General features: G+C 44.2%; 1 protein-coding gene across 9 annotated transcripts in view; it reads left to right on the top strand.

Annotated features, from left to right (window-relative positions):
* Positions 1–12,326, top strand: part of ITPR1 (inositol 1,4,5-trisphosphate receptor type 1) — a 157,893-nt gene that overhangs the window by 57,160 nt on the left and 88,407 nt on the right. For all 9 annotated transcript variants that reach the window (XM_074550302.1, XM_074550301.1, XM_074550298.1 and 6 more), the window contains 11 exons: positions 757–908; positions 1,767–1,866; positions 2,288–2,448; positions 3,178–3,319; positions 3,817–3,975; positions 4,548–4,720; positions 4,971–5,090; positions 6,156–6,350; positions 8,755–9,006; positions 10,813–10,954; positions 11,916–12,069. In XM_074550302.1, the coding sequence (XP_074406403.1) occupies positions 757–908; positions 1,767–1,866; positions 2,288–2,448; positions 3,178–3,319; positions 3,817–3,975; positions 4,548–4,720; positions 4,971–5,090; positions 6,156–6,350; positions 8,755–9,006; positions 10,813–10,954; positions 11,916–12,069 (1,750 nt within the window). The remainder of the gene's footprint in view (positions 1–756; positions 909–1,766; positions 1,867–2,287; positions 2,449–3,177; positions 3,320–3,816; positions 3,976–4,547; positions 4,721–4,970; positions 5,091–6,155; positions 6,351–8,754; positions 9,007–10,812; positions 10,955–11,915; positions 12,070–12,326) is intronic.

Genomic DNA, 12,326 nt, shown 5'->3' with positions numbered 1-12,326 from the left:
ACTTGTGACAGCTGGGAGTTCCCTAGGAAAGGATTTGAAGAAAGCTGTTGTTCCTTTTTCTCGGTTGGCCTTTGTTTTTTCCTACCCTTTTGTCCTTTCATCTGAAGCCCCAAGGTTTTATCCAGTTGATGTATCTTTGCTGGAGGAGGATGGGGATTTGCTGGAACCTTGGGAATAAGGATCCTTCTGGTGCCATGGCCTTTGGAGCACGTTTTTGTGCTTGGGAGCAGCACAGGCTGTAGTGTGAGCAGCAGGACTTGCAGCTCCTTGATTGGCTTTTTGTTTCTCTTGCCTGGGATTGCTGGATGTGCCTCCTGTTTTTGCTGCTGGAGCTGATTATTTCCCAGCAAGGTTGTTGTTGGTACATGGTGTGGCCGGGTTTTTATGTTTTCGGCTTGTTAATTGTGTGGTGAGAGGGATAATTGCAGTGTGTGGGGTATGTTTGGAGAGCTGGCAGTGTCAGGACTGGGGATCTCAGCTGATGTGTGTTACCAGAAGGCAGTCAGAGCTCCCAGTGTGTGCGGGGTGAGTGGCTGGGGGGGTTTGTCCCTTCTGGCACTGTCTGTGAGGTGAATTCTGCGTGGAGGGGCAGTTGCTGTGCTGGCACCCAGGGGAAGCAGTGTGTGCGTGGCCAGAGCAGCTGCTGTCAGTGTCCCTGGTGTCCTGCACCAGTCCCCTTGTCCAGGGTGTGCCCCCTGTGTGTGTGGGGCTGGGGGCTCTGCAGGGCTGCCCTGAGGCCCTGGGCTCTCTCCACAGCTGGACCCCGAGCAGGAGGCGCTGCGGCGGGGCCGGGGGCCCCAGGAGAAGATGGCCTACTCCCTGGTGTCCGTGCCCGAGGGCAACGACATCTCCTCCATCTTTGAGCTGGACCCCACCACCCTGCGCGGGGGAGACAGCCTCGTCCCCAGGTACAGTCACCTCTGCCCAGCTCGGGGGGGTTGGGGGATTTTAAACCAAAGCTGCCCCAGACTGTCTGCCTTACATCCTTTGGAATCAGGTTCCTCCTCTAGTGAATGTGGAAATAATTACAAAATGCCTTGAGTGCTTTACATTTGAGGTATAAGTAAGAGAACATCATTTTACAGATGGGGAAATTGAGACTAAGTGACTTCCTAAGTGACTTCCTTGCCAGGAGTGACCTGGGCCTAAAAGCCTTGTGTGTTCTAGCAAGGCATTCTTCCTGTTAGGATGTAGCACCAGCTGTTCAGCACTGGATTTTCTGTTGTTTGTGTGTTCTTGACTGTTCATGTGGCACCTCTTGCTGTTGAAAAGCTGCTGCACCCTTCCAAGTGCCACACTCTGCACACAGCTCTTTGCTGCTGTTCTCACTGAGAAAGCACAGCAAGTTTATTCCATTTATTCAGCAACTCCCTAAATCATCAGGTACCCATATTTTGGAGTATCAGGGAGTTCTGAGCTGAAAACCCCAGAGGTAAGGGGAGAAGTTGGCAGCTCACAGCAGTAGAAAGGTGAAGATGGGAAGAGATTCAGATTGCTGCTGTGCAGCAGCTGAGTTACAGCAGCTCAGAGTGGCTGTGGTTCTGTTTTAGAGCAGAATCTCTTTCCCTGCAGAAGAAACCTTCCTCAGGTGAATTCACAGAGTGAGCTGGGGCAATGAGAATGCTGTTCCAGTTGTGGTATGCAGTGTGGACAGAGATGACACTTCCTTCCCACTTGTTCCTGCCAGCATCTCCAAGTCCCAGCAATGCAGAGGTTTCCCAGCTGGGAGGCTGACTCATGCTGGGGCACTCCTGACTTTCTTGCAGGAACTCCTACGTGAGGCTCAGGCACCTCTGCACCAACACCTGGGTTCACAGCACCAACATCCCCATTGATAAAGAGGAGGAGAAGCCTGTGATGCTGAAAGTGAGTTCTGTGACTTTGTGTAAGCACATCCTTTGATTCCTGTGCTTCCATACATGTTGGCAGGAGTTTCACTCCCTGAGCCTGTCAGAAACTGAACATGTGACAGTAATGAACAGTGCCTGTGCAAAATATTTGCTCGTAATGGCTCACAATCCTGGTATTTTTCTAGTTACACTGTTCAGCTTCTACTCCATAACAGGATATTTTTTCCTCTGGCTACAGCAACATTTTGCCATCTCACCTGCTGCTCCTTTGAATTTAGGGACAGCTTTGAGCTTGCACAGTGTGTTCTCAGAGTTTGGGTCCAGCAGGGCTCCCATGCTGCCGAAGCAGAAGGTGGCTTTTCTTTCATTGTCACTGAGTGTGAGCCACTGCTTTGTTCTGCCTTGGGGTTTGCTGATAAAGCTGCTCTGCCTTTCAGATTGGGACCTCTCCAGTGAAGGAGGACAAAGAAGCTTTTGCTATAGTGCCAGTCTCTCCTGCAGAGGTTCGGGACTTGGATTTTGCAAATGATGCAAGCAAAGTTTTAGGTTCCATTGCTGGCAAGCTGGAAAAGGGAACAATAACCCAGAATGAAAGAAGGTAAGGAAGCCAGAATTGGGATAAGATAATGTTGTTTCCTGTAGCCAGTAACTGTTTCTTTGACAGTTTGATCCGAGTAGGGGATAGAAGAGGGATTTGGTTTCCTTCTTGATGGGATTTGATGTTGTTGTGTCCATAGTGGAGGTTCTCAGGCCTGCTCTGTCCAGCCCTCTTTGTCCTCCATGAAGTGAGAGCATGAGAAATGTTGTGAGCTTTGGGGACTAATCCCCAGCATACCTCTGCAAATGGAGTGTGGGAATTCCTAATCCATCTTGTGAGGACTGAGCATGTGACTTGCTGCAAATCCTCTGACCGTGTCTGTCAAAATGGGGCCACACAAAAAGAGCACAGGGCTGGCTGTGTCACACCAGGGCCCTGGGCTTCCATAGCCAGTGCCTGTTATTTGGCCTTGGGAGAGATTATCACCTGATTTATGGTTTGTGGCAATTGAAAGAAGTGCCAAATAGAACTTGGCAAGAGTAGAGTTGTCCTAAAAGGATTTTCTTGCCTTGCTACTGCTCTGGTTTAGTTGGACAGTGAGGCTGCAGCAATGGGGGAGCATTAGTTTCTAATTTTAAGTTCTGTGCAAACCTCTGAGCTTTACCCAATCTCTAATTGCTGTTAGTTTTTCACTTAGCATTTAGAAATCTATGTAAACTTAGCCTGGCACTGCTCTTTTAGCACAGAGAATTTGTGTTCTCGTGTTAACAGCTTCTGACTTTTCTGTAGATCTGTTACCAAACTGTTGGAGGATTTGGTCTACTTTGTTACTGGTGGAACTAATTCTGGCCAGGATGTGCTTGAGGTGGTGTTTTCTAAACCTAACAGAGAACGGCAAAAGCTGATGAGAGAGCAGAATATTCTAAAGCAGGTAGGCTGGGGGTTTCTCTGAGCTCTGCCTATGGGACCAGTTCTTGGGAAAAAGAACCTGGTGTAACAGAGAACCTGGCCAGGCTGGATGGGGCTTGGAGCAGCCTGGCCTGGTGGGAGGTGTCCCTGCATGTGGCTGAGGGTTGGAATGGGGAGATCATCTTCATGGTCCCAGCCCAAGCCATTCTGTGGCTCTGTGAAACTCTGGTCTCAAATTATTGGCACCAAAAGGTCCTTTGGGTTTCCAGCTTTCAGCAGGCTTTGGGCAGTGGGCTGTAGGCTCACCATTGCTGCAACTAAAAATTCCCACAGATGGTGTTGAATCAAGGTGATCAGCATCTTCTGTCTGGGCTGCTCCATGGCCAAGAACCGTGGTGACCGCAGCCTATTTCTGATGTACCTTGTGAAATACAAAGGCACAGAGCTTTGGCGCTGTTTATGAGCAGGAGAAGGCAGTGCCTCATGGGGCTGTGTCTGTGTTTTTTACTGAATCTGCAGATTTTCAAGCTGTTGCAAGCCCCCTTCACGGACAGCGGGGACGGGCCGATGCTGCGGCTGGAGGAGCTGGGGGACCAGCGCCATGCGCCCTTCAGGCACATCTGCAGGCTCTGCTACAGGGTGCTCAGGCACTCCCAGCAGGACTACAGGAAAAATCAGGTTGGAAATACCTCTGCCATGATCAATGGCACCAGCATGGCTCCTCTGCTCAAATGAAAAAAAAAAGCTTTATCCCATAAAGTAAACCCTGCTCTGCTGTGGCTGCACAGTCAGCAAGAGGTTTTGGGATTGCTCAGCTTCATTCTATTTTTCATCTGTCAGAGACTATAATGTAATTAGCACTGGTTCTAAGTGGGATTTTAGAAAAGAAGAGAATTTCTAACTGTCCCACATAGATGAATTACAAGACTGTTCACTCTTGCTGACTGCAGGCTCCATTGAAAGTTGCCCTGTAAATTAAGGCTATTCAGTTTTTGTTGCTGTGTATTAAAAACAGGGTCCTGTCAGATAAGTGTAAATGCATTGCTACTGTCTAGCCCAGGAGAGAGGGGAGGGATGCAGGTGTTAAGGTTGTGTGTCATTGTTTGCTTTCTTTCACACACACAGTTTGGATCTAACCCAGATTGCTCCTTAGAATGTTGGTATTGACAAACATCCACCTGTTTTCTGTTATTATTTTGAATTCTGAGGGCTAATTACACCCCCTTGCTCCTTGCCTGTGTGTTTTGAAGGAATACATTGCCAAGCAGTTTGGCTTCATGCAGAAGCAGATTGGCTATGATGTCTTGGCTGAGGACACCATCACAGCCCTGCTCCATAACAACCGCAAGCTCCTGGAGAAGCACATCACAGCTGCTGAGATTGACACCTTTGTGAGTCTCGTGAGGAAAAATAGGGAGCCCAGGTGAGAGCTGCATTTCTGAATATGTGATTGCCCTTCTCCTTCTGGGAAAAGTCTGTACCTGCCAGCTTGCTCAGGAGGAGGCACAGCCAGTTCACTGTGTTCTGGCACTTGCCCTGCCGTCCCCTCGGGCAGCAAGTCTTGCTCTGCTCTGTTCAAGTGGAGTTCTGAATGTTTGCTTCCTGAAATGTAGATTGCTTCAGTGTAGACTTCAACAGTGATTGATACCCTCTTGGCTCGTGCTTTCCAACAGGTTTTTGGATTACCTCTCGGATCTGTGTGTCTCCATGAACAAGTCTATTCCCGTGACACAGGAGCTGATTTGTAAGGCCGTGCTGAACCCAGCCAATGCAGACATTCTCATTGAAACCAAGTAAGTTTGTGCCTTTCAAGATGCTTCTCCTGGTGTGAAGCAGAAGGAAGGTGGCTCAGAGCTGAGCATGCTGCTGGCACGTCCCGGGGAAGCAGGGAATTAATTGTGTGGGATCCTTTTCAAACACAGGGAGCAGGGCTGGGGACAGCAGGTGTCTGCCAGGTGCATCCTCAGCCCCGCAGGTCTCTCCTGTTTGATCCAAATCTCACAGACTCTGTGTGCAGGGGGGTGTGCAGGCCCCTGGGCTGATCCTCCCCCAGCTCTGAGGGAGCTCAGCTGGCAGCAGAGCAAAAGCTGCTCCAGCTCTGCTCACCTTTCCTCCTGCTGAGCTGGGGTTTGGGGCTCCAGCTCTGCTCTGCCATTGCTGAGGCCTCACAGCAAGCACCAAATCACCTTTGGCTGTGGTAAAAAATGGCTTTATTCAATATATGTACTAGGGAATAGATAACCATTATCCAAATACTGCAAAAGGGAAGCAGGCAGTACTTAAAACACAAATGGCTGAGAGTATACTTGCACATTTGATTCTTGCTATGGAATCATAAGGGTTGTATTTACTTCCATGAACTCTTAATATTGGTACATCACTTATTTGTCCTTGAGTGTTTAATTTGGGTTTTTTTCAGATGTTGATATTTTCTTTGCTAAAAGCCTTTTTAGTATCGGCAGCTGATTTATTTCTGGTTACTTCATCACATAAACAGAAAGAAGTTCTGATCCATTTGCCATTTATGGGATACAGAATGAATCAGTTTTTTCTTATGTCTTTTCCTGGTCTGTTGAGTGACCTTTGAATCAGTTCTCCTGTAAAGAAGGTTTTGAAAGGCCATTATTATGTGTCTTTAACTTCCTTATTTCTTCATCTTTTTCACTTGAAAGGAGCTGAAATGTTCTTCTTCAGGTTGAATGGAAAGCTTATAATCTAATGCTCTCAATAATATGCCTCAATGATTTGGTGTAGTAAAATACTACTGCTGAAAGAGCAAGATGGATTTTGGCAAGTGTCTTAGACAAGATGTGAGGGGTGTATGTGGGTCTGCAATGTAAGCTCCCCTTCTCCCCCAGGCTGGTGCTCTCTCGGTTTGAATTTGAGGAGGTGTCGAGTGGAGAAAATGCCCTGGAGGTTGGCGAGGACGAGGAGGAAGTGTGGCTGTTCTGGAGGGACAGCAACAAGGAGATCCGCAGCAAGAGCATCCGGGAGCTGGCCCAGGACGCCAAGGAGGGGCAGAAGGAGGACAGGGACGTGCTCAGCTACTACAGGTGAGCAGCAGCTCCCGCTCAGCAGGGCTGCCTGGGGAGCTCTGCATGCACAAGGGTGTGTTGGGGAGCAAAGCTCCTGTTCCATGCACAGAACAGCCTTTGGAAGGCTCTCGGGAGTGAGAGCTGAAAGCACAGAGTTATTTGTGGTGAGGAGTCCAGGTGGTGACATGACCCAGTTTAAACTGATTTTTAAAACATAGTTCTGGCTTTGAGTGTGTTGAATTTCCCAAGCACTTTGTGCTTGGTTTCCTGCAGGTGGGTGTTGGGAAGTCCCCTGCAGGTGACACTGGGTTCTCTGTCCACTTGGGGATGGCAGGATTTGGGTGTGTGGATGGCTTTGGTTTGGTTTGCAGGAAGTCACTGCTGTTCCCCGTCCCTCCTGCCTTCTCCCCAAGCCGTTGGGTCCTGCCCTGGCAGCAGCACCAGCGTGAGGCTGTGGTGGTGCCCCAGGCTGGGCTGTTGGCACAGCCCAGGCCGTGCTTTGGGCAGCTCTGACACGGTGAGCTTTCCAGATGACTTGACAAGACACAGAGTTCTTGGCATAGCGTGAGGTCAGGTTTCAGCCCAGACCAAATTCCTGTGTCTGGGTTATAAACCCCTGAGAGTCATTTGACAGACTCAATTGTGGCGGTGCAGAAAGCACAACTAGATTGTTTGTTTAAATAACCGTTTTGTTTGGAATTGTTTCTTTCATTCAAATGATTCTTGCAGGAAAATTCCTAATACCTGGTTTTATTTGAGCCTGTTGGAACTCAAAAGGAGACCTCTTAGATAAAAGTTCTTTAAAACATACTTGCTTTCAAAGTAGGTGTTTTGTTTGTAAAGTAGTTTTTAAATATATTTATTTATATGTACTTTACACAGGAAATTAAACCGTAATCTTCAAGCCTACATAAATTAACACATAAAATTTTCTTTCTTCCCTTGGAGATACACCAGCTGAACCTCTTTGCTTTATATATAGACTATATCTATTTTTGTGGATATAAAGTATACTTTAAACATATTTTTATATGCTTACTTATATATATTTATATATGCTTTATTTCTAATGGTTAAAGTAGATTGCATATATATTTATATATACTTTACAGAGGAAATTAAACCATAATCAACAAGGCCACATAAATTAGCACATATAATTTTTTTCCCTTTTCCCACTGAAGATACCAGCTGAACCTCTGTGCTTTATATATACACTATATATATGTTTTTGTGGATATAACGTATACTTGAAATAATTTATATATGCTTATTTATATATGCTTTGTTTCTAAGGGTTAGACTAGATTGTATATACATATATATGTGTATTTTACACAGGAAATTAAACCATAATCTTCAAGCCTACATAGATTAACACATATCACTTTCCTTTTCCCTTTTCCTCCTGAAGATACCAGCTGAACCTCTTTGCTTTATATATATACTATATATATTTTTTGTGGACATAAAGTATACTTGAAATATATTTATATACATTTATTTATATATATTTATATATGCTTATTTATACATATATTTATATATGCTTATTTTTATATATATGTATATATGCTTTGTTTGTAAGGGTTAAAGTAGATTATATATACATATTTATGTGTATTTTATCCAGGAAATTAAACCATATTCATCAAGCCCACAGAAATTAACACATATAATTTTTTTCCTTTTTCTCTTGAAGATACCAGCTGAACCTCTTCGCTTTATATATATTATATATATTTTTTTTGTGGATATAAAGTGTACTTTATATATATTTATATATGCTTGTTTTTGTATATTTATATAGGCTTATTTTTGTATATTTATATATGCTTATTTTTATATATATGTATATATGCTTTGTTTGTAAGGGTTAAAGTAGATTATATATACATATTTATATGTATTTTATACAGGAAATTAAACCATATTCATCAAGCCCACAGAAATTAACACATATAATTTTTTTCCTTTTTCTCTTGAAGATACCAGCTGAACCTCTTTGCTTTATATATATTATATATATATTTTTTTTGTGGATATAAAGTATACTTTATATATATTTATATATGCTTGTTTTTGTATATTTATATAGGCTTGTTTTTGTATATTTATATAGGCTTGTTTTTGTATATTTATATAGGCTTGTTTTTGTATATTTATATAGGCTTGTTTTTGTATATTTTTATAGGCTTGTTTTTGTATATTTTTATAGGCTTTGTTTCTAATGGTTAAAGTGGATTGTATATATATGTTTGTATAGAGTGTGTGTATATATATATATACATACTTTGTGTAAAGTGTATGTTTTTATATATATATATATATATATACACACTTTACACAGAAATTAAACCATAATCCTCCAACCCACATAAATTAACACATGTAATTTCCTTTTTCCCCCTTCCCCCTGCAGGTACCAGCTGAACCTCTTTGCCCGCATGTGCCTGGACCGGCAGTACCTGGCCATCAACGAGATCTCGGGGCAGCTGGACGTGGACCTGATCCTGCGCTGCATGGCCGACGAGAACCTGCCCTACGATCTGCGCGCCTCCTTCTGCCGCCTGATGCTGCACATGCACGTGGACAGGGACCCCCAGGAGCAGGTGACCCCCGTCAAGTACGCCCGCCTCTGGTCCGAGATCCCCTCCGAGATCGCCATCGACGAGTGAGTGCGGGGCTGCTGCTGCTGCTCGGGGCAGGCTGGCGTGGGCACGGGGCCTTTGCAAAACCCAGCTTTCTTCTTCCCTGCTCGTGTTTGTGTGGTTTGCTGAAAGTGTTCTGCTTAATTCTAGTTGGTTGGTATTCATTGGTTAGTAGTTGCTAGAGCCTGCCAAAGACTTTGTTCTCTAAACACGTTTGCGTTCTTGTCTCCTGGCTAGAAGATGCTTCCCACAGGTACCAGTCCCTCCTCTCCCAGGTGCAGGTTGGTTCCCATGGGACAGGGATGACTGCAGGATTGATTCTGGACAGGATTGATGGCATGTGCAGGCTGATTCTCACAGATCCTTGCCAGCCCAGCAATCAGCTGTATTTAGCCCAAGCACCAGGCCTGAGCCATGAGTTTGCAGGGTTTTACCCATATGCACCAGCTGTGGTGTTTAAAGGCAGCACCAGGCCTGAAGTCGTGTGTTGCTTATAGAGTTGCTGTTTGTAAATAAATCAAACACACTGTAAGGTGTTGCTGAGAGTGAAATAAGCTCCCAGCGTGTTGGGCGATGTGCCCATGGAGTGACCTGCACCTGGGCAGAGCAGGGTGGGTTTGTCTCTTCTTCTGCCTCGTTTGGTTGGAGAACCACAGAATTGTTTCGCTTGGGAAAGCCCTTCAAGCTCAAGTCCAACACTGAGCCCTGAGCTGTGTCCCCAAGTGCCACATCCACACACCTTTGGGACACTTCAGGGATGGTGCTTCCACCACTGCCCTGGGCCCCTGTTCCAGGGCTTGAGCACTGTTCCAGTCAGGACATTTTCACTGAAATCTCTCTAAACCTCCCCAATTTGGGGCCATTTCCTCTGAGTGTGCTCCCCTCAGGGCAGATTGTCCTTATGGGAGCTCACCACCACCAGCAGAAACAGGGGGAAGATGCTCAAACAAGGACACATTCCTGAACTTCCAGTGGAAATTCCTTTGGCACAGTGCTCAAAACCTACACAAAGCCACAGCTGGAGCAGGCACGTGGTTTCTTGACCACTTGTAATTAACAATTCCAAATTTATAGTACTCAGCTGTTCAGAGCTAATTTTTTTTTCAGTTGGAGAAAATGAACACCAAAAATTGAAGTTACATCTTAGGAATTTAAGTTTTGTCAGTATTATTACTGGTGTTCAGTGGTTTCTTGTATTTCCCTCCTTGCCAGCCTGGTTTTCTCTGCTGAGTAGATAATAAATCAAATTTCAAGGCCAAAATATGAAACCAAATGGTTTTAGCTCTGGCAGGAGCTCACCAGTGATAAGTGATCAAACAGGAAGCAAAAGTATTTTGTGGGAGGTGGTGGGGTTGTCCTTCTCAAAGTCACTCTGCACATACTGAGAAAAACCCCTAGAATTTATATTAAAAATTAATATCTGCTTTGCATATATATTGGTTTTATTTGGAGGAAAAATACCATCCCCACTCAGCCTCTCTTGGCCACCCGTTCTCCTCAGTGCTGCACATCACTTGTCATTGTTTCCACTCAAATAATGAGGTTGCTTTTTGTGTTTTTTGGGACAAAATTATCTTTTTTTTGTTTTCCTCAGAGGTTTTAAAATAGTACCTAATGAGCATATGGGATAAACCAACAAAAGCCAGGAAATTCTGGTGTCAGTGTCCTGACTCCCTCGTTTGGATAAATTATTTACCAGCCTTTAGCTTTTCTTAGATTTTGACAAATCAATGAAAAACTGTACTGGGGGAAAAAGAGCCCTGTGTATTTGCATGCTAAGTTTTGTTTTGTTTTCTTTTTTGTTTTGTTCTTTTTTTTCCCCTCTTCAGCTATGATAGCAGTGGAACTTCCAAAGATGAAATTAAGGAGAGATTTGCACAAACAATGGAATTTGTAGAGGAATATTTAAGAGATGTGGTGTGTCAGAGGTTCCCTTTCTCTGATAAAGAGAAAAATAAGCTCACTTTTGAGGTAGTTATCCAGTTCTGATTTTATCCTATTCTTTTTTTTATTTTTTTGTGGAATGTTGGTTATTTTTTCAGTACCATGTAGTTGGGCAAGTAATTAATGAGTGTAATTAGTGAATCCTGAGCCTCCATTGGCTCCTTTCTCTTCATGCAAATAACCCCACTGAAATTTGTGAGTTTGCGATGATGGTTCTTGAAATACAATTAATGCACATCAGTTTATGTCTGAGGTTTGCAGCAGCCTTGTTTACGCTCTGGGCTCTCAGTGTTATTGCAAAGCCAGGCTTTACTGGAATAAATATCTCAAAAATGAAACACTGTTTGTACACACAGAGAGTCTCCAGAGCTTATAGTGATGCTCGCCAAGAGAAAAGTGTCCTGTGCCTTACTGACCTGTTAAAATAGCCTGTGCAAATAAAATGTTGCAAATCCATGCAATATATAATAATTAATAACTATTAATTTAAGAAAAGCTGTGATATCCTGAAAAAAATGCAGTTGATCATACACTTCTGATAATGGGGTTGCATTAAATATTTGCCATGTATGTGAAATTTTTATGTGGGTCTTTATGGGGTGGACTTGTGTGGGAACTTTATAGCTTGGGAGTTACAAAGCTCAGCTTTATGGGTGTGATATATTTTTTTGTAAGACAATGATAAAAATTATCTGTACCTTCCCTCTAGTCTTGCCCCATTTTGTAATGAGATAAATGCAGTCTGATTTTGTAGCTTTATAATATCATTTGCAGATACAGACATGAACTGCAAGCACTGCAGTGTTTGTAGGCAAATAGAAAACTTTCTGCTGTAATGTGGAGCTAGACAGTCTTGCAGAATTCCCAGATATTGTGATAAAATGTGACCCTCAGCCAGGTTCTTGAATCTTGTCACTGTGTTAAGACAACTTGACTGTGATAGCAAAATGTTTAGTATTAATCAGGCTTTTTATTGTTATTTTGGTAGGTTGTTAACTTAGCCAGAAATCTGATATATTTTGGTTTCTACAACTTCTGTGACCTCCTCAGACTAACCAAAATCCTCCTTGCTATATTAGACTGTGTGCACATCACTACCATCTTCCCTATTACCAAGATGGCAAAAGGCGAGGAAAGTAAAGGTAAGGCTGGAAAGTGTAGGACAGAAAGTTCTTGGGTGGCTCTAGTTCATCTCCAAATGTCACTGTGGGGTGGAACAATGAAGTCACACAGCATCCTGGGCTGGAAGGGACCCAAAGGGATCATCCAGCCCAGCTCCTGGTGCTGCAGACACCCCAACAATCCCACCCTGGGCATCCTTGGCAGTGCTGTCCAAAGGCTCCTGGAGCTCTGGGGCTGTGCCCATTCCCTGGGCAGTGCCAGCACGCTCTGGGGATGA

This window comes from Zonotrichia albicollis, chromosome 12, assembly GCF_047830755.1.
Source record: "Zonotrichia albicollis isolate bZonAlb1 chromosome 12, bZonAlb1.hap1, whole genome shotgun sequence".
Taxonomy (NCBI): Eukaryota; Metazoa; Chordata; class Aves; order Passeriformes; family Passerellidae; genus Zonotrichia; species Zonotrichia albicollis.
The sequence above is the reverse complement of the archived record's forward strand: the minus strand, read 5'-3'. Positions and strand labels throughout refer to the sequence as shown.